Source organism: Geotrypetes seraphini, chromosome 12 (assembly GCF_902459505.1).
Source record: "Geotrypetes seraphini chromosome 12, aGeoSer1.1, whole genome shotgun sequence".
NCBI lineage: Eukaryota > Metazoa > Chordata > Amphibia > Gymnophiona > Dermophiidae > Geotrypetes > Geotrypetes seraphini.
Window position 1 is genome coordinate 86,493,259 of NC_047095.1, and position 20,869 is coordinate 86,514,127.

The 20,869-nt window shown below is 41.8% G+C and overlaps 1 protein-coding gene across 5 annotated transcripts in view; it reads right to left on the bottom strand.

Annotated features, from left to right (window-relative positions):
* BRINP2 (BMP/retinoic acid inducible neural specific 2) overlaps positions 1-20,869 on the bottom strand; it is a 160,054-nt gene that overhangs the window by 15,114 nt on the left and 124,071 nt on the right. For all 5 annotated transcript variants that reach the window (XM_033915286.1, XM_033915289.1, XM_033915285.1 and 2 more), the window contains one exon: positions 6,443-6,548. In XM_033915286.1, the coding sequence (XP_033771177.1) occupies positions 6,443-6,548 (106 nt within the window). The remainder of the gene's footprint in view (positions 1-6,442; positions 6,549-20,869) is intronic.

A 20,869-nucleotide genomic window follows, 5' to 3' on the forward strand; every position in this document is an offset into this window, starting at 1 on the left:
TGCTTCCCTGGTCATTCGCGGTCAGCGATTCGCGGTCCCAGTCATTCATGGTATTTTCTGACCGCGAATGACCAGGCAGGAGTGGACAGCCAGAGAGGCAGGAGAGAGCAGCCGGAGCGCCGGTGAGTGAAGGAAATCACTCGCGGTATGCTCCGACCACCTCTTCCTGCAGTAAAGTCAGGCCTCACCAATCAGGAGTTGCATGTCAAAGCAGCTCCTGATTGGTGAGGCCCGACTTTAGTGCAGGAAGAGGCGGTTGGAGCATACCGCATGTGATTTCCTTCACTCCCCCGGTAAAAACCGTATTCGCAGTTTTTCAAGATTCGTGGGGGGTTCCTGGAATGGAACCCCCGTGAATATCGGGGGAGTACAGTATTTCCCTTTTAAACTGATATTTAATAATTATTAGTTGGTCGCTGAAAACTTGCTTTCATTAGATCTACTACTACTACTACTATTTATCATTTCTATAGCACTGAAAGGCATATGCAGCGCTGTACATTTAACCTAATCTAATCTTTGATTTTTTTAATACCGATTCATCTCAACAGGAGGGCTCAACTCGGCTAACATAAAATTATACGGAAGATTAGAACAGAAACTATCCCCCTCTTTTACAAAATTGTGATAGCAGTTTCTAGAGCGAGGAGCCGCGCTGAATGGCCCGCGCTGCTCCTGACGCTCATAGGAATGTCAGGAGCAGCGTCAATGAGCGTCAGGAGCAGCGCGGGCCATTCAGCATGGTTCCCCGCGCTAGAAACTGCTATCGCAGTTTTGTAAAAGGAGACCTATATCTTTTAGGCCACAATTTTATGTTTTATGATTGATTATTTGAAAAAGAAAGATCATTAGTAAATTTCTGAAATAAATATGTCTTCAGTACTTTACGAAAAGTGGGTAGATGAGAGAGCATTCCAAACTTTTACGAATAAAAAAGAAAATGATCGACAAAAATTGGCCATAGTTTTTATTCCCCTTTACATCTTGCTACATACGAGGAGCCACTGAAAAGTTCTCAGCCCGTTCAACAAAGGTGTGACAGTCTCCATCGAAGGCTATACACTTAGTTCAGTGATTTTCCACGTTTTTTGTTCTGTAGTCTTCCGACAGAATTTAAAAAAGTGGACTTGGGGGAAGAACTGGAGTTATATGGATGTCAGCAATATTCAGGGCTGGTGCCCACGTAGCTAACTGGGCCTGCATAAATAGGAGGATTAACTTTACCTGGTTAGCTACGCAGGTACTGGCACTGAATATTGGCTGACACCCACATAACAGTGGGATTGCCAATTGAATGTTCCCCTGCCTTTTCCAGTCCCCTGATCCCTCCACTCTGATCTCCAAACCCTTTCCCTAATTCTGACCTCTCTCCCTCCCTAGCTCCCCAATTGGAATTGAGAGCCTTCCCTCCATTCTGACTGCCCTCCCTCCCAAGCCCCCCAGTGAGCACTGATAGCTCTCTCCTGATTCTGATCTCCCCTTCCTTCTGACCCCTTGAGCACTGACAGCCCTCCCTATATTCTGATCCTTCTCCCTCTTAAGACTCCCTGATAAGTACTGAAAGCTCCCCCCCCCAAACCCCTTATGAACAGTGAAAGCCCTCCCCTGTTCTGTTCCCTTCTCCCTCCTGACCATCCCCCTCACCATTCCCTAGGCCTATCTATATAATCTGTGGTAGACTAGGATCTAAATATCAGGGGTGATGCCCACTCACTCCTGCCCATTGTGGCTCCAGCTCCACACTGGCTGCTGCAACCTCTAGGGGCAGCCTTGCGGTACTACTGCTAGCACTGTTAGACTTCTATTAGAGGCTACAGCAGCCATTTTGAAGCTAGAGCCAAGAGAGACAGGAGCGAGTGGAAGGATGCCTCAGACTGATACCCTTATGCGGGTCCTGACCTATGTTCAGCCAGGAGTCGTATAAGAGTCTTATGCTTGTCTTGACTGTATATCAGCTAGGACTTGCATAAATCCTGTTGGCAAGTTCTTGGCCAGTGCCCAGACATAGCCCAGCATTGAATACCGGGGCCTAATTTTGCCCACAGCAGTCAGCATTTACAAAAATGCTGCCCATCATCAGCTAAATATTGACTGATTAGAAAACAAAGCATGATGTCTGTTTTGTGCAGGAATTTTCTGGAAAGGATGATATTAGGGTAACCACAATTGTTGAGGTTAATGACTGAAATATCAGGAGGAGATTGACATTAATTGAGGGGGCGGAGACAATGCTGAAGGTTTGCCTTGGGGAGGGGGTGGTTAATACTGTTGTATCAGCCCTGGATAAATAGTTGATCTTTTAATGCTGAAAAGGTAGTTAAATGTGTTGATTTTAATATATAAGGAGTAAATAATATTGTAGTACCAGCGGAATAGTACAGGGAAGAAATGCTTAATTGTTGATGTAAATCCTGTGGGAGAAGGTCCTGTGCTGTCCTATTAGCATGAAGGAAAGGACAAGAGTGTACTGCTTTCGAAATATGAATTGTGAACTCATGCCAACGTTTAAATGAGAATATAAAATATTAAAATTCAATAATGCAATAAAGCAACATACCTCTTCACGTCTTCTTGGCTAAGTTTTAGAGTGGAAATAACTGCAGACCAGCCTATTCTTCCACTGGCTTCCATTTTCCTAAATGTCCCTCTCTGAAAGATTCCCTCCTTATCCTGCAGTGCTAAAAGTACCTGTAAGGGTGTCTATCTCAGGATGTGACGACATTAGAATACTGGTTCTCAGTTCTGCTAAGGAGAAAACCATCCTGAATCTCTGATATGAGAAGTGATTTTTTTTCAATTAGTAAACTGAACTGAGCTATGCTAGAAGTTCACAAACACACCGGGCAAATGGTTCTGTTTTATCCAGTGACTTTGTCACCAAAGACACCCTGGAAGAACGTTCAAATGAGTGCACAGATGATTTTGAAAGGGTATGCCAGACTGTAGCACCGTAAAAGAATATATGAAGAACAGAAAGAAAGCAGTATGGGTCTAGACTAGAGTCGGGCTGCTATTTGCAACGGAATAGGAAATGTTAAACGACATATCCCATTGTGGTTGCATGCCGCTAACAAAAACAAGCAAGAAATATACATTTTGTGGGTATTTTTGTGTTTGCCGATAAACGTGCACACTATGAGGGAAATTCTATATATGATGCTAAATGTAATATGCTACTTCCACACCAAAGTTTCAGTTCAAGATGCCTAAATGGGGCAGAAATGGCCAATCCATGTTAAAACACACTTATGCACCCATTTATAGAATAGTGCATAAGTGTTTCCATGCCGATCTGCAAAGAGGGTGTGGCCATGGAAGGGGCTGGGTCATTCCCTTAAAATGTGTGCAGGCCTAGCTTTATATGTGACAGAATTTGGGGAATCCGCATCCAACTTGGTACCGTGATTTACAATTGGTTTCAGCTGGTTTTCAAGGATGGTGCTGAAAAGTTCTCAGCCCAACCAAGAAGAGAATGACAATGATCTGAAACAATGGCAAAACAAAAAATTTCATTTCTGAAATTTGGCACTTAAATGACATAAGATACCACTCTTTTCAGCTACAGTGGCAAAATAATGCTCAGAATTTAGGAAGTTGGTGGGTTGGGCTGAGACCTTTTCAGCCCCTCCTCGTATGTAATAAAAGTGAGCCAAGTACAGGGAAATCAAGCCACTGTGACATCACTGATGAGGTTGGCTCTTATTGGTGGAATGAGGCATTATGACATCACAATCTCAGCTCTGGTTACCAGAGACTGAAATTCTTTACACAGCCCAGCCAAGAAGAGAATAAGATGGATATGGTTCAATCAATGATCTGAAACAATGTCAAAAAGCAGAATTCCGTTTCTGCAAATTGGCACTTAATGAAATAAGATCCCACTCTTTTCAGCTATAGTGGCAAAATAATGCTCAGAATTTAGGAAGTTGGTGAGTTGGGATGAGACCTTTTCAGCACCTCCCCGTATGTAATAAAGGTGAGCCAAGTACAGGGCAATCAAGCCACTGTGACATCACTGATGGGGGTTGGCTTTTATTGGTGGAATGAGGCATTATGACATCACAGTCTCAGCTCTGGTTACCAGAGACTGAAACTCTTCACACTACCAGGGGGTGCTGAAAAGTTCCCAGCCCAGCCAAAAACAAAAAACTGTGGATACAGATGTTCTGGAGATAATTTATTAAACACTGACATATAAAAACATGAAAATTCAATTAAAAAAGTACAATGATAAAAAAATACAGTGATAAAATTCTTTGTCGCTTCACCGCGCCCTCTTGACACCAAAACCCCACTAGACATCAACAAACATAACTACCCCATACAGCCCACCATTAAAATACTGGGTGTAACTCTGGACCAATGCCTCACCATGAAAGATCAGGTGGACTCCCTAATCAAAAAGAGTTTTTTCACCCTCTGGAAACTTAAATCCATTAAAGCATACTTTGATAACTCTGCCTTCAGAATCTTGGTACAATCCCTCGTATTAAGTCAACTCGACTACTGTAACATCGCCTACTTAGCAATCCCCCAAAAGCATATGCGACGATTACAACTAATGCAAAACACTGCGGTCAGACTAATCTTCGGTCTAAAGAAGTTCGATCACGTGACGCCATACTTCAAACAGCTACACTGGCTGCCGATGGAAGCTCGTGTAAAGTTTAAGTTCGCCTGCCTCAGTTTTAAAGTTTTATACGGTCTAACCCCTAAATACATCACTGACCTATTCTCCTTCTCAGCCAACAAACACAAGAGAAGCTCCCACTCGCACTTCGTTTCTCCCCCGGTTAGAGGATGCAAACTAAAAAAACACCATGAGCATCTTCTCTCACATCAGGCTGCTCTATGGGGTAAAGACCTAGAACAACTCCTATTGCCCACCACTTATGAGGTATTCAGGAAACGCCTCAAAACCCACCTATTCCTGAAATACCTAGACAGCTGACCCACTTCCCTCCTTCCCCTCTCTTGCCCTTTCTCCCCATTGTTCCCACATCCCTTAAGTTAACTCAACTTGTACGTCAACTCAACTTGTACTCCACTAATCTTCTGTAAACCGCATAGAACTTAACGGTATTGCGGTATATAAACTGTTATTATTATTATTATTATAAAAATCCAACTGGACCCTACACATGTTTAAAGACAATAGACTGTTTTCAGTCTAATTCTTTATATGTGAGTTTGCAAACCACCGGAACCCTGAGGAAGGCGTGTTTGCCGAAACACAGACCGTGTAGGGTCTGGTTGGATTTTTATCACTGTATTTTTTATCATTGTACTTTTTAAATTGAATTTTCATTGTTTTTATATGTCAGTGTTTAATAAATTTTTGTTTTTGTTTTCATCAGTGGATTGTTTTCACTGTGGATTATTTGGTCTCCCCATTTTTCTTTGCCCCTCTGACCTACAGTCATTTCAGACACCTGACAGGCTGTTGCTGTGGAACATGAACAGGGTGTTGCCCCTGATGTGCACTGGACCAGTACCTCTTATTAATTTTCAGCAAGATACGATCTTTGCGGTTACAGTGTCCAGAATATGGAACTCCTTACCAACATTTATTAAGGAAGAAAAATCACTAAGTAAATTTAAAGGACTGTTAAAATGCTGGTTGTACAAGGAAGTTGTATGGTAGCGAGAGAGTGGGCATCTGTCCCGCTGCAGGCTGGGCGGTGGTTTTGCTTGGCAGAGGGAGAGAGTGGGCATGTCTCTTGCTGCAGGGTGGGGGTGCAACTGGGCAGCAGCGGTTTCGCTTGGCAGTGGGAGAGAGTGGGCATCTCTCCCGCTGGGGGGGAGGGGGTGTTGTTTGCGGCAGGAGAAAATCAGCAAGGAGAGAGAATGAGCATCTCTTCCGCTGCATCACAACATGGCTTATTAGAAGTCTTTGACACTGCCATGCCAGGGTATAAAATAGTGCAGTCACCCTGGACCAGTCGATAATTTTTGTAGCTGAAAGCTGACGCTGGTTTTAGAAAATGGCTCGCCAATTTTTAAGAATCCACCGGAGGGCTCATTTCAGTGTTGAAGAGCCCATTTGCATGCCAGTGTCGGAGACTGCTAGAAATGTTGCTAAAGACAAAGCTAATCTGTTTAGATAAACCACCCCAAAATGCATGCAGACTAAACAGTTTAGCAACGGCATTAAAGTTTTGAGAATCTGCACCTCACTTCCTCTTCCTTCTCTCTTTAACTCGTCTTTCAACTTCTCTTTTTTTTTCCTGTGATGTGTCTTTTTAGTTTTTTTGTGCCATTTTCATTTTTGTTCTCGCTCTCTTTTTTAAAAAAATTCCCCTCTTGTCCTTTCTTGCATTTCCTATTAGCTCCTCTATTCTCCTGTTCTTGTAGCTTCTTCTTTCCCCAGTCTTTCTATCATTCTCCCTCCTCCCACCACTCTGGAGCTCTTGTTTTATCACACATAGGGACATTTTCTTACCTAGTAGCTGTACCTTGTTCTCAGGGCTTCCCACAAGGACAGAACTGACAGAATCCAAATTGTCGTAGTTACTACACCCCAAAGGACCAGTTCGGGTTTCTGTTACCTAGGCAACAAAAAGACACCAACATGTACAGCACAAAAAGCCAAACAGTTCTTTAATAAAATATTGTCTCATATTTTCTATTTGAGTAAGCCAGAACCAAACTTGCTGATTCATACAAAAGAGAAGATAGTGAAGAGCTCATAGGTTTATATAAACACTTCTTTTTTTTAATATTGATACTGAATTCCTGCTGCTTTATAGAGGTTCTTACAATTCCATCTGAGCATATTATTCTGTATTTTATTGATTTATTTTAAATTTTATAGTCCTACAACCTAGGCAGATTAGAAAAAACACACAAAATCAAAACAATAAAATATACAAAACAAAGACCCCATCCATACATGCTTTCTTCTGCTGTCATGCTACAGTACATCTCCTAAAACTTTTAAACATTAAAAAAAAAATAAAAATGGCTCTATCAATCTGAAACAGAATCAGGCTAGTAGTGATCCAAGGAAGTTAGGCATTAAAGCTAATACTCAATCACTGCCTCTTACACAAATAAGTCATGTGTAAGTTAGTAAAGGATGTCAAATCTGTACAAACGCAAATGTACAAGATTCAGATCATAAATATATTCATAGCAAACATAAAGATGGATATTGAAGAAAAGCAAAGAATATCAAAATCCCCTATACTTTTACTTCATCGACTACAGCAAAACTTTTGATTGTGTGAATCACAATAAACTACAGAGAACAATAGCACAAATGGGAATACCTAAACACATAACTCAGCTGACAAAGAGCCTCTACATAAGAACATAAAAATTGCCGCTGCTGGGTCAGACCAGTGGTCCATCGTGCCCAGCAGTCCGCTCACGCGGCAGCCCTTAGGTCAAAGATCTAAATGAGTCCAGCTTCACCTGCGTACGTTCCAGCTTAGCAGGAACTTGTCCAACTTTGTCTTGAATCCCTGGAGGGTGTTTTCCCGTATAGCAGACTCCGGAAGAGTGTTCCAGTTTTCCATCATTCTCTGGGTGAAGAAGAACTTCCTTATGTTTGTACGGAATCTATCCCCTTTTAACTTTAGAGAGTGCCCTCTCGTTCTCCCTACCTTGGAGAAGGTGAACAACCAGTCTTTATCTACTAAGTCTATTCCCTTCAGTAGCTTGAATGTTTCGATCATGTCCCCTCTCAGTCTCCTCTTTTCAAGGGAGAAGAGGCCCAGTTTATCTAATTTCTCACTGTACGGCAACTCCTCTAGCCCCTTAACCATTTTAGTCGCTCTTCTCTGGACCCTTTTGAGTTGTACCGTGTCCTTCTTCAAGTACGAAAATCAAGAAGCTGCAGTGAGAACAGAATATGGTTTCGTAAAATGGGAAAGGGGGATGATAATGCATGAGTGTTTACATAACTGGTAGAAGGTGCAGCCAGGGATACTCCAGAATATCAAAGTGTCTGTAGAATCTGGGGTTTCCCTTTCTGTGAAGTGAGGGCTAGGATCTGTGAATTGTCAAGCCAAATTCGTTCTCTTCAAAATTGGTACAGACTTGACACCAACTTTTTTGCTAAATCTGAGGAAAATTCTAGGATTTTGCAAAGGTATGGATCAAAACCGAACCAGGTAGGGCGAGGAATTTGCTATTATGATAAAGCACTGAGTTACCAAACATGCTTCTACCATTCTGAGCCATCAAAAAGAACCAATGAAAAGAGAAAAAAAAGGCCATCTATGTCTATATGAACAACTACAACGTATTTGTCCTGCTATGATCTTAGTGCAGTGAATGGAATACTTATCTAGACTTTTCTGTAGCATGAACTTGTGCCTGTTAAGACAGTTGAACAATTATAGGCTGAAAAACAGAATGATGATTATACCAATTTCCAGTCAATATTAGATCTGACTCCTACTTCGCTTTCTCCCCAGACCATGGCTGAGTACTTCCATGACATCCACAAAATTACCCTTGAGTTCTCAACCGATCCACCTCAGTATCTCCTTCCTCCGGCCTGCCCTGCTAACCCTCCGCCATCCCCTGCCATTTTTCATCCTTCCCAGAAATCAATGAAGAGGAAACTACGTATCTTATTTCCTCCTCCAAACTCACTACCTGTTCATCTGATTCCATTCCTACCCGTCTTCTGATTACCATCTCTCCTACTGTCATCCCCCCATCTGCCATAACCTCTTGCTCTCCATTGCGCCAAATTTGCTCACTTTCACAATTTTTATGTTCAAAATCTCTTAATATTCTCATTCATTCTCTGGTGATCTCTAAAATTGATTATTGTAATGCCCTTTTTAAGGGCATTTCTCAGAATGAAATAAAACGCTAACAAATTATTCAAAATGCTTCCATTAAACTTATAACTAAAACTAGGAAATTTGATCATGTAACACCTCTTCTTAGGAAAGCGCATTGGCTTCCTTTATCTCACCGGATAACATATAAATTATGTATACCGGTACTTACTTTTAAATCCCTGTTTTATAAAACTCCAGCATTCATCTATAAATTATTAATCCCTTATATTCCAAATAGAATACTGAGATCCAACGAACAAAATCTTTTGACGATCCCTTCTCTTAGGATTATTAATACAAGACGGCAATTTATTTTTTCTGTTACTGCACCTCAAATTTGGAATTCTCTCCCTATTTATTTAAGGGAAGAACGCAATCTGGAGAAATTTAAGAGTAATTTAAAAACTTTTCTTTTTAAAGATGCTTTTGATAATTAGTTAGCAGTCTGCTGGTCAAATTTTTATTTCCATTGTTTAATTTTATGACTATTGTTTTCCCTACCTTTTGTTTTATTCCCTGATTGTCTTACTTTTCTTTAATGATTTTGTATTTCATTCTCCTTTTCCCACGTGTTCATGGTTTGTAATGTCTGTCTTTTAATCCGCTCGGATGTAAAATATTGTAAAGTGTTGTATTGTCCCCCAAATACTGTAATTTTAAAAATGTTCATCGCTTAGAAATATGATTAAGCGATTAATCAAAAATTTTATTAAACTTGAAACTTGATGACTTCAAAGATGCTGTTGTTACACTGCTCCTGAAAAAGCCATTGCTGGACACTACCTACCCCTCCAATTATCGTCCTATATCCCTTCTCCCCTTCTTATCCAAACTACTAGAATGAGCTGTCCGCTGCCATTGTCTTGACTTCCTTTTGGCCCAAGCTATCCTCGACCCCCTTCAATCTGGCTTCCACCCCCTTCACGCCACGGAAACTGCCCTTGCTAAAGTCTCCAATGACCTGGTCCTGGACAAATCCAAAGGACTCTACTCCATCCTCATCCTCCTTGATCTATCTAAAGCACTTGATACTGTAGATCACCGCCTACTCATTGAAATGCTGTCCTCGCTTGGGTTTCAGGGCTCTGTTATTTCATGGTTTTCTTCCTATCTTTCCCATAACACCTTTAGTGTAAGCTCTGGAGGAACCTCCTCCGCTGCCTTTCTGCTATTGGTCGGCGTACCTCAGGGATCTGTCCTGGGACCTCTTCTTTTCTCCATCTACACTTCTTCTCTCGGTACTCTAACTTCTTCCCATGGTTTTTCAGCCTGCCTCTCTGACATTGCTACCTGGATGTTTTACTGCCATCTAAAATTAAACATGGCTAAGACTGAACTCCTTATCTTTGCTCCTAAATCCACCTCTTCCATTCTCCCGTTCTCTATCGTTTCATCGGCTCGCAATCTCAGAGTCATCTTCGATTCATCGCTCTCCTTTTCCTCTGATATTCAACAGACTGCAAAAACTTGTCATTTCTTTCCCTATAATATTGCTAAAATCCGTCTTTTCCTTTCTGAGCATGCTGCCAAAACCCTTATCCACACCCTCCTCAACTGTCATCTGGATTACTGCAGTGTGCTCACCAGTCTACTGCTATGTCATATCTCTTTACTTCGATCTGTTTAGAATGCTGCTGCATGCCTCATATTCCACTAGGGTCAATATACCCATATTACTCTTCTGCTCAGGTTGCTTTACTGGCTCCCAGTCCGTCTCTGCATACAATTCAAACTCCTCTTGCTGACGTTCAAGTGTACTCGCTCTTCAGTTCCTTGGTATCTCTCCTCTCTTGTTACCCCCCCCCCCCATACTCGCCTCTGGGAACTCCGCTCATCAGACAAGTCCCTCCTTTCTGTACACTTCTCCTCTACTGCCAACTCCCGTCGCTATCCCTTCTACTTTGCTGCGCCGCATGCTTGGAACAACCTGCCTGGCTCGCTACGTCAGGTTCCGTCTCTAGCAGGATTCCAAGCCAGACTAAAAACCTACTTATTTGAAGCTGCTTTTAAACACTGACCTAACCAGCATATCTGTCTTTCATTCCCTTATCATATTACATTGGTGGCTTCTATCCCGCCAATACCTTTCAGTTCTAGGCAGTTTACAACAAAAATTAGCCTGGGCATTCCCAGGGAGATTACAGATATAGTATGCGTCGGGCTCCGGGGAGGGTCGTTAAGGTTTAGTTAGATCATTTGACAAATTTCTTAAATAGTATTGTTTTTAGTTCTTTCCTGGGTGTTTTGTAGATTGGAGAGGTGGTGGTCTAGTCTCACTGTTCTGGTGGCTAATGGTCCGTCATATTTTTTTTTTGCTTTTTATGCCTTTGATTGGGGGGGTGGGTAAAGTGTGCTTGAGTTATCCTTGGTCTGGATGTGTTTTACCTGATTAGGCAGTTGTTCAGATAGCTTGGTCTGTTTCCTTATTGTCCCCTACCACCTTTTAGCCCCTTCTGTGTGTCTGTCATAATTAGATTGTAAGCTCTGCTGGGCATGGACCGTCTATGTACAAAGTACAGTGCTGCTTGCGCCTGGTAGTGCTATAGAAATAATAAATTGTTGTTGTATCAATGTAGCTAATCTGCTAACTTGTCATATGTTGAGATAAGATAATAAAGAGATTAGGGTCCTTATTTTAGAAGCCCTATTCATCCTTTATCTCCTTTATCCAGGAAAATACTGGCATTTACACATTGATATTGCACACATGTGTAAAGCCTGATTTTAGAATGCTATTCGTTACATATATAACATAAGAACATAAGAACATAAGAAGCGCCATCTCCGGATCAGACCTTCGGTCCATCAAGTCTGGCGATCCGCACACGCGGAGGCCCTGCCAGGTATACACCTGGTTTATTTTATAGCCAACCATACTTTATATGCCTCTCTCAAGGAGATATGCATCTAGTTTGCTTTTGAAGCCTAGGACTGTCGATTCTGCAATAATCTCCCCTGGGAGAGTATTCCAGATGCCAACCACTCTCTGTGTGAAGCAGAACTTTCTGACATTATTCCTGAACTTGTCCCCCCTTAGCTTCATTTCATGTCCTCTTGTCCGTGTCAAATTGGACAATGTAAATAATCTTCTCTGCTCTATTTTGTCGATTCCTTTCAGTATTTTGAAGGTTTCGATCATATCCCCACGCAGTCTCCTTTTCTCAAGGGAGAACAATCCCAGTGTTTTAAGTCGATCCTCATATACCAGTTTCTCCATACCCTTCACTAGTTTGGTTGCTCGTCTGTGCACCCTCTCCAGCAGTTTTATATCCTTCTTTAGGTAGGGAGACCAATGTTGGACACAGTATTCCAAGTGTGGTCTGACCATTGCCCTATAAAGCGGCATTATAACTTTCTCCGATCTACTCGAGATTCCTTTCTTTATCATGCCCAACATTCTATTTGCCTTCTTTGCCGCTGCCGCGCATTGTGCTGACGGCTTCAGGGTCCTATCTATCAGTACACCCAGATCCCTTTCTTGTACACTTTTTCCCAGACTTGCACCTGACATTCTGTACTCGTATTCCTTATTCTTACTGCCTAAATGCATTACCTTGCATTTCTCCACGTTGAACTTCATCTGCCATTTCTCCGCCCATTTTTCTAACCGACACAAATCGCTCTGGAGTTCCTCACTATCCTCCTGCGATCTGATTGCCCGGCAGAGTTTTGTGTCATCTGCAAACTTGATGATCTCACTGGATGTTCCGTTTTCCAAGTCATTGATATAAATATTAAAAAGGATCGGTCCAAGTACCGAGCCCTGGGGTACACCACTAGTCACTATCTCCCAGTCGGAGAACTTCCCATTTATGCCCACTCTCTGCTTCCTGTTATCCAGCCATTTGCCTATCCATCTTTGTATATCTCCCTCTATGCCATGGCTTTGTAGTTTCCTGAGAAGTCTTTCGTGTGGAACTTTGTCGAACGCTTTCTGGAAGTCCAAGTATATTATGTCCACCGGCTTTCCACTATCAATTTGCTCGTTCACGGTCTCAAAGAATTGGAGTAAATTCGTCAAACACGATTTCCCTTTCCTGAATCCATGTTGACTGGGTTTCATCAAGTCGTGTGTGTCCAAGTGCTGAACTATGCTATCCTTGATCAGTGATTCAATCATCTTGCCTGGGACAGACGTAAGACTCACAGGTCTATAATTGCCCGGTTCTCCTCTCGATCCTTTTTTGAAAATTGGCGTGACGTTCGCTTTCTTCCAGTCGTCTGGTATCTGACCAGTTCTGATTGACAGGTTTGCAAGTTTTTGCAATAACTCTCCGATTTCAACCTTCAATTCCTTCAAGACTCTCGGGTGAATTTCATCCGGTCCAGGGGATTTGTCACTTTTAAGTTTGTCGATCTGGTAGTATATCTGATCTAAGTTCACTTCAACTGTGGTGAGGCTGTCCTCTATTTCTCCTGTAAACAGTTTCTCCGCTTCAGGTATTGTTGAGGTGTCCTCCTTCGTAAAGACGGACGCAAAGAAGGAATTTAGTTTGTCTGCGATTTGTTTATCTTCCTTGATGTACCCTTTTCTTCCCTGGTCATCCAGGGGTCCCACTGCCTCTCTTGCAGGTTTTTTCCCTTTCACGTATCTAAAGAAGGGCTTGAAGTTTTTGGCCTCCTGGGCTATTTTTTCCTCATAATCCTGTTTGGCATCCCTCACCGCCTTGTGACATTTCTTCTGATCATCTTTATGTTTGTTCCAGGCTTCGGTTGTCTTTATGCATTTCCATTTTTTGAAAGAGTCCTTCTTTTCTTTTATGGCTTCCTTCACCTGTATGGTAAGCCATGCCGGTTTTCCTTTGCCTTTAGTTCTCCGATCTTTAGAAATCCTCGGAATGTAGAGATCTTGCGCTTCTGCAATAGTATTTTTCAATAGGCACCATGCCTGATCTACTGTTTCAAGTTTGTCCACCATCTTCTCGAGTCGTTTTGTTACCATGGCTCTCATGCAATCATATTTACCCTTTTTAAAGTTTAAGGTGGTGGTTAAGGTTTTGGCATGTTTCCCTTTCCCGATGTCCAGTTTAAAGTTGATTACATTGTGATCACTCGTTCCCAGTGGAGCCATGACTTCTACTTCTGTTATCGGTCCCGTGAGACCATTTAGGACCAAGTCCAAGGTGGCGTCGCCTCTTGTCGGCTCTTTTACCATTTGCTCCAGGAAGCAATCCCCTAGCACCTCCAGGAACTTTGCCTCCTTGCCGCAGTTGGAGGCTCCTAGTTTCCAGTCTATTCCTGGGAGATTGAAGTCTCCCAATATAACTACATTGCCTGTCTTGCATACTTGTTTGATTTCCTCCATCATTTCTGAGTCAGTGTCTTCCGCCTGTCCTGTACTATCTGTAGATTGAAAGGGGCATGGTTTGGGCATGACCAAAATCTACATATATATGTCCTAACATTGGGATTTCCAACTGCTCCTTTGCACATCTCTGCTTTGAGAACTGCTCATTTCACCCAGCCTTTTACAGGAGGAACTAAGGGAGTTCTTATCATTAATCCACCACTGCTAATTCCCCCCTCCAAAATGCACATAACTAAAAATTTGGGCTTCTGTTGTTAATCAACATGTCTTTGTATAGATTTGTAAAAGGCCCAACATACCCATGTAAATGCTGGGAGCCAACTTTGTTCTCACAAATACAAATACAGTACTATATGTATTTTAGAAAAGGTTTTATGTTGGCACATCCTTTTTCTAAAATACGATTGGATCTAACGCAGCTGGAAAAGTGGGCCGAAAAATGGCAGATGAGCTTCAACGTGGGGAAATGCAAGGTCATGCACGTGGGGAAAAAGAACCCGATGTTCACATACAAAATGGGGGGAACACCACTAGGGGTTAGTAACCTGGAGAGAGACCTGGGAGTGATGGTAGACGCAACACTGAAGGCATCGGCGCAATGCGCCACAGCCTCTAGGAAAGCAAACAGAATGCTGGGTATCATTAAGAAGGGTATTACAACCAGGACGAAGGAAGTTATCATGCCGCTGTATCGTGCAATGGTACGGCCGCATCTGGAGTACTGTGTCCAGTACTGGTCGCCATACCTCAAGAAGGACATGGCGGTACTTGAGGGAGTACAAAGAAGAGCAACCAAACTGATAAAGGGAATGGAAAATCTCCCATATACCGACAGATTGAAGCAGTTGGGACTTTTCTCCCTGGAGAAGCGAAGACTTAGAGGAGACATGATAGAAACCTTCAAGATCCTGAAGGGCATAGAAAAAGTAGACAGGGACAGATTTTTCAAATTAAGGGGCACCACAAGCACAAGGGGGCATTGGGGGAAATTGAAAGGGGACAGGTTTAGAACAAACGCTAGGAAGTACTTTTTCACTCAGAGGGTGGTAGATACATGGAACGCGCTCCCAGAGGCTGTTGTAGACAAGAAAACACTAAATGGTTTCAAAGAAGGTTTGGATAGATTCCTAGAAGAAAAAGGGATTGGGGGGTATAGATAGGTATAGACCATTGCTCAGTCAATGGGCCTGATGGGCCGCCGCGGGAGCGGACCGCTGAGCAGGATGGACCTATGGTCTGCCTCAGCGGAGGCAACTTCTTATGTTCTTATGTTCTTATGTATTCATGCCTTAGCCTTGATGTTTGAATTTCAGTTCCACTTCAGTACCTTGTATTCCAACTATGCACCAGCACTCACTCTATTCAAAAAGAATTGAGACAAATTAAATTTTGTTTTTTTTAAACTTTATTTAGTTTTTAATGCCAACAAAAAGAGAAAAGGCTCCAAAGGAGTTCACCTGGGTGTATCCTCAGCGCATGAGCACAAAAAGCGCCCTACAGGAAGTTCCCAGGACTGATTAGTCTCCCTGTGTTAACCATTCTACAATTTTAATTCTTCTCAATTCTTTTTGAATAGAGTGAATGCTGGTGCATAGTTGGAATACAAGGTACTGAAGCAGGTCTGTATGAGTGTTCTATATTTGAAATTGACCCTTTCATATTTATATAGAACTTTAGGCTTTGTGATATTTTTGAATTTCAGTTCTTACATTCAATCTAAAATGGAGCTATATATGTAAAGTTAGCATTTGTCTTTATAATATGGATCACAGAGAGAATCCTTTCTCCCCCTATTTTACTCTTGTTCTTCTTTCCAAAAAAAAATTTGTTAGTAGATATTCCTAATTACAGAGAACACAGTAATTATTCTAAGGAGCCTCTCTGCCCAGTGATATCTGAGGAAATGAATCTTGAAGACAGAGTTGCAGTTTTTCCAGCATTAACAATTTACAAACTGCGTCTTAGAATTTTTATCAATGATCTTGGCAATATTTTGTGTACGAAGACAGACTCACACTGTAATTTGTTAGTTCCACAGATGGGATTTGATACTTTGGATAAAAGGGAAGAGTGATGACAGATGAGGTTCAGTGTAGCAATTGGTAATGATGGACATAGAACACATGACTGACCATGTGCAATATAAACCCTATGGGATCAGACTTCCTAACAATAATTAGTGGGCCAACTGTTCATGTTGGTTTTCAAGATGACAAGTTTATAAATTCAAGTGCTTCCTTCCCCTTATGCATCTGAATTGTCTAGAAATGTACAGTATTTCTCCTCTTAAAATTGCCACATTGAGATAAAGAAAAATAGTTCAGAAGAGAATTGCACTCCTTTGACCCGTGGTCTTCTTTCAGCCTAACCAATTATATTATTCACAGAAACCACTGATTGCTCCAGGAAGAAATCAAAAGAAAATTGAACTCAAGGAGCTTTGAGTCGATTTTTACATGTGCTAAATTATGCTATTAAGAGATGTTAGTGAGGTAAAGAGAGTCTGAAAATAATTTCAAAGAGAAGATGAAAGAACTGAGCAAGATATGCTAGCAGCCAAGGGGAGAACAGAAAGATTGAATAATAAAGAGAATAGGAAAGGTTTAGGATTAAAAGAAAGTCATAAGAACATAAGAATTCCCATACTGAGACAGACCGAAAGTCCATCAAGCCCAGAATCCTGTTTCCAACAGTGGTCAACCCAGATCCCAAGTAACAAAACAAATTCTGTGCTGCTTATCCTAGAAACAAGCAGTGGATTTCCCCAAGTCATCTCAATAATGGCGTAAGGGCTTCTCTTTTAGGAAATTAGCCAAACCTTTTTTTAAACCCCCCACTAAGCTAACTGATTTCTCCAGCAATGAATTAAAGAGTTTAATTACACGTGTGAAGAAATATTTCCTCTGGTTCGTTTTAAATCTACTACTTAGTAGCTTCATCGCATGTTCCCTAGTCCTAGTATTTTTGGAAAGAGTAAACAAGCGATTCACATTTACCCTCTCCACTCCACTCAGTATTTTGTATACCTCTATCAAATCACCCCTGTGCTGTCTCTTCTCCAACTGAAGAGTCCTTGGCACTTTAGCCTGTCCTCATAGGGAAGTCATCCCATCACTTTTATCATTTTTGTCACCCTCCTCTGTACCTTTTCTAATTCCGCTATATCTTTTTTGAGATACGGTGACCAGAACTGCACACAGTATTTGAGGTGTAGCCATACCATAGAGCGATGGAAGGGCATTATAACATTTTCATCTTTGTTTTCCATTCCTTTCCTGATAATTCCTAACATTCTATTTGCTTTCTTAGCAGCTGCTGCACATTGAGCTAAGGGTTTCAACGTATCCTCAGCAATGACACCTAGAACCTTTTCCTGGGCAGTGACTCCTAACACAGAACCCATCATCATATAGCTATAGTTCGGGTTCCTCTTTTCCACATGCATCACTTTGCACTTGCTCACATTAAACGTCATCTGCCATTTTGACGCCCAGTCTTCCAATCTCACAAGATCCTCTTGCAATTTTTCACAATCCTCTTGCAATTTAACAACTTTAAACAACTTTGTGTCATCAGCAAATTTAATTATCTCACTAGTTATTCCTATCTCTAGATCATTGATAAATATGTTAAAAAGCAGCAGTCCCAGCACAGACCCCCCTGGGGACCCCCACTATTTAGCCTTCTCTATTGAGAATATTGACCATTTAAACCCAGTTCTCAATCCATAAAAGGACATTATCTCCTATCCCATGACTCTCTAATTTCCTCAGAAGTCTTTCATGAGGTATTTTGTCAAATGGACAATTTTTAAATGGACTACTGGAAAGGAGAAACACAGCAGATGAGCATGAGAGAGAAGAAAGGGTGGTGGTAAAGATATGCCCAGGGATTCAGAGCCTAACATAATTTTCTTGAACTGTTTCCACTGGAGGTAGGAAGTGATTAGAAGAAGGAAGAAGTCTGAAAAGGCAAAAAAAGGGGAAGGATAGGACAGAATAGAAAAGAGAATTCACTCTCAGGCAAAGAATAAATGAGAGAGACTGTAGTACAGTACCAGCTAGTAGTCTTATGAATGTCAAAACAAGTCCCAGGATGCTTTGAGGGTAAAACAGCTCCAAAGAAGACATGTGCTAATTGTTCTGTTGACAGAGCAGGGATGCCTCAAGGCACGATGAATGTCAACTTCATTACTAAGTCCAATGTTCCGTAAATAAGCAGTGTGCAGTACCCCTGCTTCTGCCACCCACTTCCTTTCCGTCTCTCCCTCTTGCTTTCTCTCCCCCCCCCCCCCCAGGGGATGCTGTCAAACAGAAACTGCAGAGACAGATTTTTTAATTGTAAAAATTCAGGCAGGGATGCGGCAGGGACTGCAGTACTGTGTTTAAATGAGCTGAAAATTGGATTAAATTTGCCTCAGTGAAGATGCAAGAAAGGTGTAGGTTAGATGAATATTATACTTTCAAAGATGTACACTCCCTCCCTTTCCACTCCCATCTCAGTTTATGAAACACCTGCTTTACACTACATAAATCTCATTGAATCAGATAAGTACACATTTAGTGGAACTAATATACAGAAAGTCATATGGAAAACATATTTCCCATTTATTGTCTTTAAGATAGATTCATTTTATACTGAAACTACATGCAAAAGTAAGGAATATACTTGTACTCTGAATGCCTGTACACCTTTTGACATCTAGAAAATATGCAGTGCCCTCATCAAGTGTGAAAGCTCTGTGGATTAGACAAAATACTGCAGCTCAACTTGTATCTGGTTGTTCTCGTTTTCTTCAAGTCACTCTAGTTCTTAAACAACTACATTGGTTACCAAATGGAGAGAGAATTACTTTTAAAATTTTACTTCTGATACAAAAAGCTGGGGTTGCCAGATTTTACGATCGTAACCAATCATAGTATCCAGACACTCTAGACCCGCCCCCAGTCCCACCAAGCTCTGCCCCAGTCCCGCCCTAGCTCCGTCCCGCGCTGCGCGGATTGCCTCCTGCCCGACGCGATTGAGAGGAGGTTTTTCAAAACCCATACAAAGTGCCAGGTTTTGAAAAGCTGCCCGGATTCCCGGACATGTCCTCAAATGGGAAAATCCGGACATCTGGTAGCCCTAATCCGGACATCAGGTAGCCCTAAATAAAGCCTTAAAACAGGAATCAAATCAGTATATTTCTATGGTACTCTAAATCAAGCATTAAGAGTGAGCGGGGGGGGGGGGGGATGATTCTTGTCCATTGCAGTTTTGAGGAAACTAGGACAGGAGTTTTCTTGATTTCAAGTCCTGTAGCATGGAATCAGCTTCCCTTGCAGATTAGCTTGACAACATACATAGGGATCCTTTTACTAAGGTGCACTAATGAATTTAGTGCATGCTAACAATTAGCGCAGGCTAAATGTTGTGTAGCCTATGGAGACACATCTTGACAAATTTAAAAACTTTCTTATTCAAGGATGCATATGACCTTTGACTTCCCTACACCTCCTGATTCCAACAAAGGAGGAGCACAGCCTCCCCTTCCTAATATGTCATCCATTTCTATCATTCTGTCCTATTTCAATTGTAGTTCAGCCCTCCTCTCCATTTTTTCCAGAATGTCATGTTATATCTTTGTTCTAGCCCTCCAAAATTTTTTTACATTTTTTATATTGTAACTGTACACCACTTATACAGTTTTTTAAAGTGGTATATCAAATGTTAGTAAACTTAGAAAATTGGACTGCAAGGGACTTAACGCTCACTAAGCCAGTAATGATTTGTCATCAGTTTTTGTATGGAAACATTCCTGAACTGTTTAAAAATAATATACTTGGTTATATACCAAAAAGATCCTTGTGTTCTGAGAATCTAGCCTTGCTGAAGATGACTGTGAATCCAAGACTTGTTGAGACTGGTAAAATGACTTTCTGTTGTGCAGGAGTTAAATTATGGAACTCCCTGGTGGGTTATGTGAAAAAGGCATGTTTAGAAAATTACTTAAGACACAATTACTTGTAGATGCCTTTTTCTAGTCACTAATTCTCCTCTCTGGCAGAGTTGATGAACTTTGCACAATCTTTTTTTTATGCAAGCTATGGTGCCTTTATGCAGTCATGTTTTCTGAGGATTGTTTGTATGTTTATTTTATCATGTTCTTGTTTTAATATTACGTATGTAAATTATGTAAACCGTTTAGTTTTAAACGGTATAGAAATTTTAAAAAATAAAATAAATAATTCATTAGCATATGCTCAATCCATTAGCACACTTTAGTAAAAGGACTGTAGCAGTGCCTAGGTACAGTAGTGCAGTAATGGGGGGGGGACCGCCCCAGGCACTGTGTTGGTAGGGGCACCTCTCCTCCTCCCCGCTCCTTCCCACTCTTCCGCACTCCTTCCCTGCCACATGTACGCCTTCACTTCCTCCCCCCCAAACCTCTAGCTCTTCAGTGCAAGCCGCAGCTCCAACCTGCAGCTTGCGCCGGCCTCGGTGCTCCCCTATGACATAACTTCCGTGTCCCACGACTGGCTGGGAGATGCTGCTCACACCGGGGAAGCTAAGCAGGCACGGGGAAAGGGAAGGGGTGTGGGCGCAGCGGGAAGGCAGAGAAGAGGGTGGAGTACCACCGCTCCCGGGCCCCCGGGCACCTCCGCCAGTGCCTAGGTGCATAAAATCTTTCACAGGTAATTACAGATAACAATTCTTGCCCTTATGTCAGGGAGATGCCATCAAACACAGTGTCACAGTAGTTCGTACTAATGCAGTCATT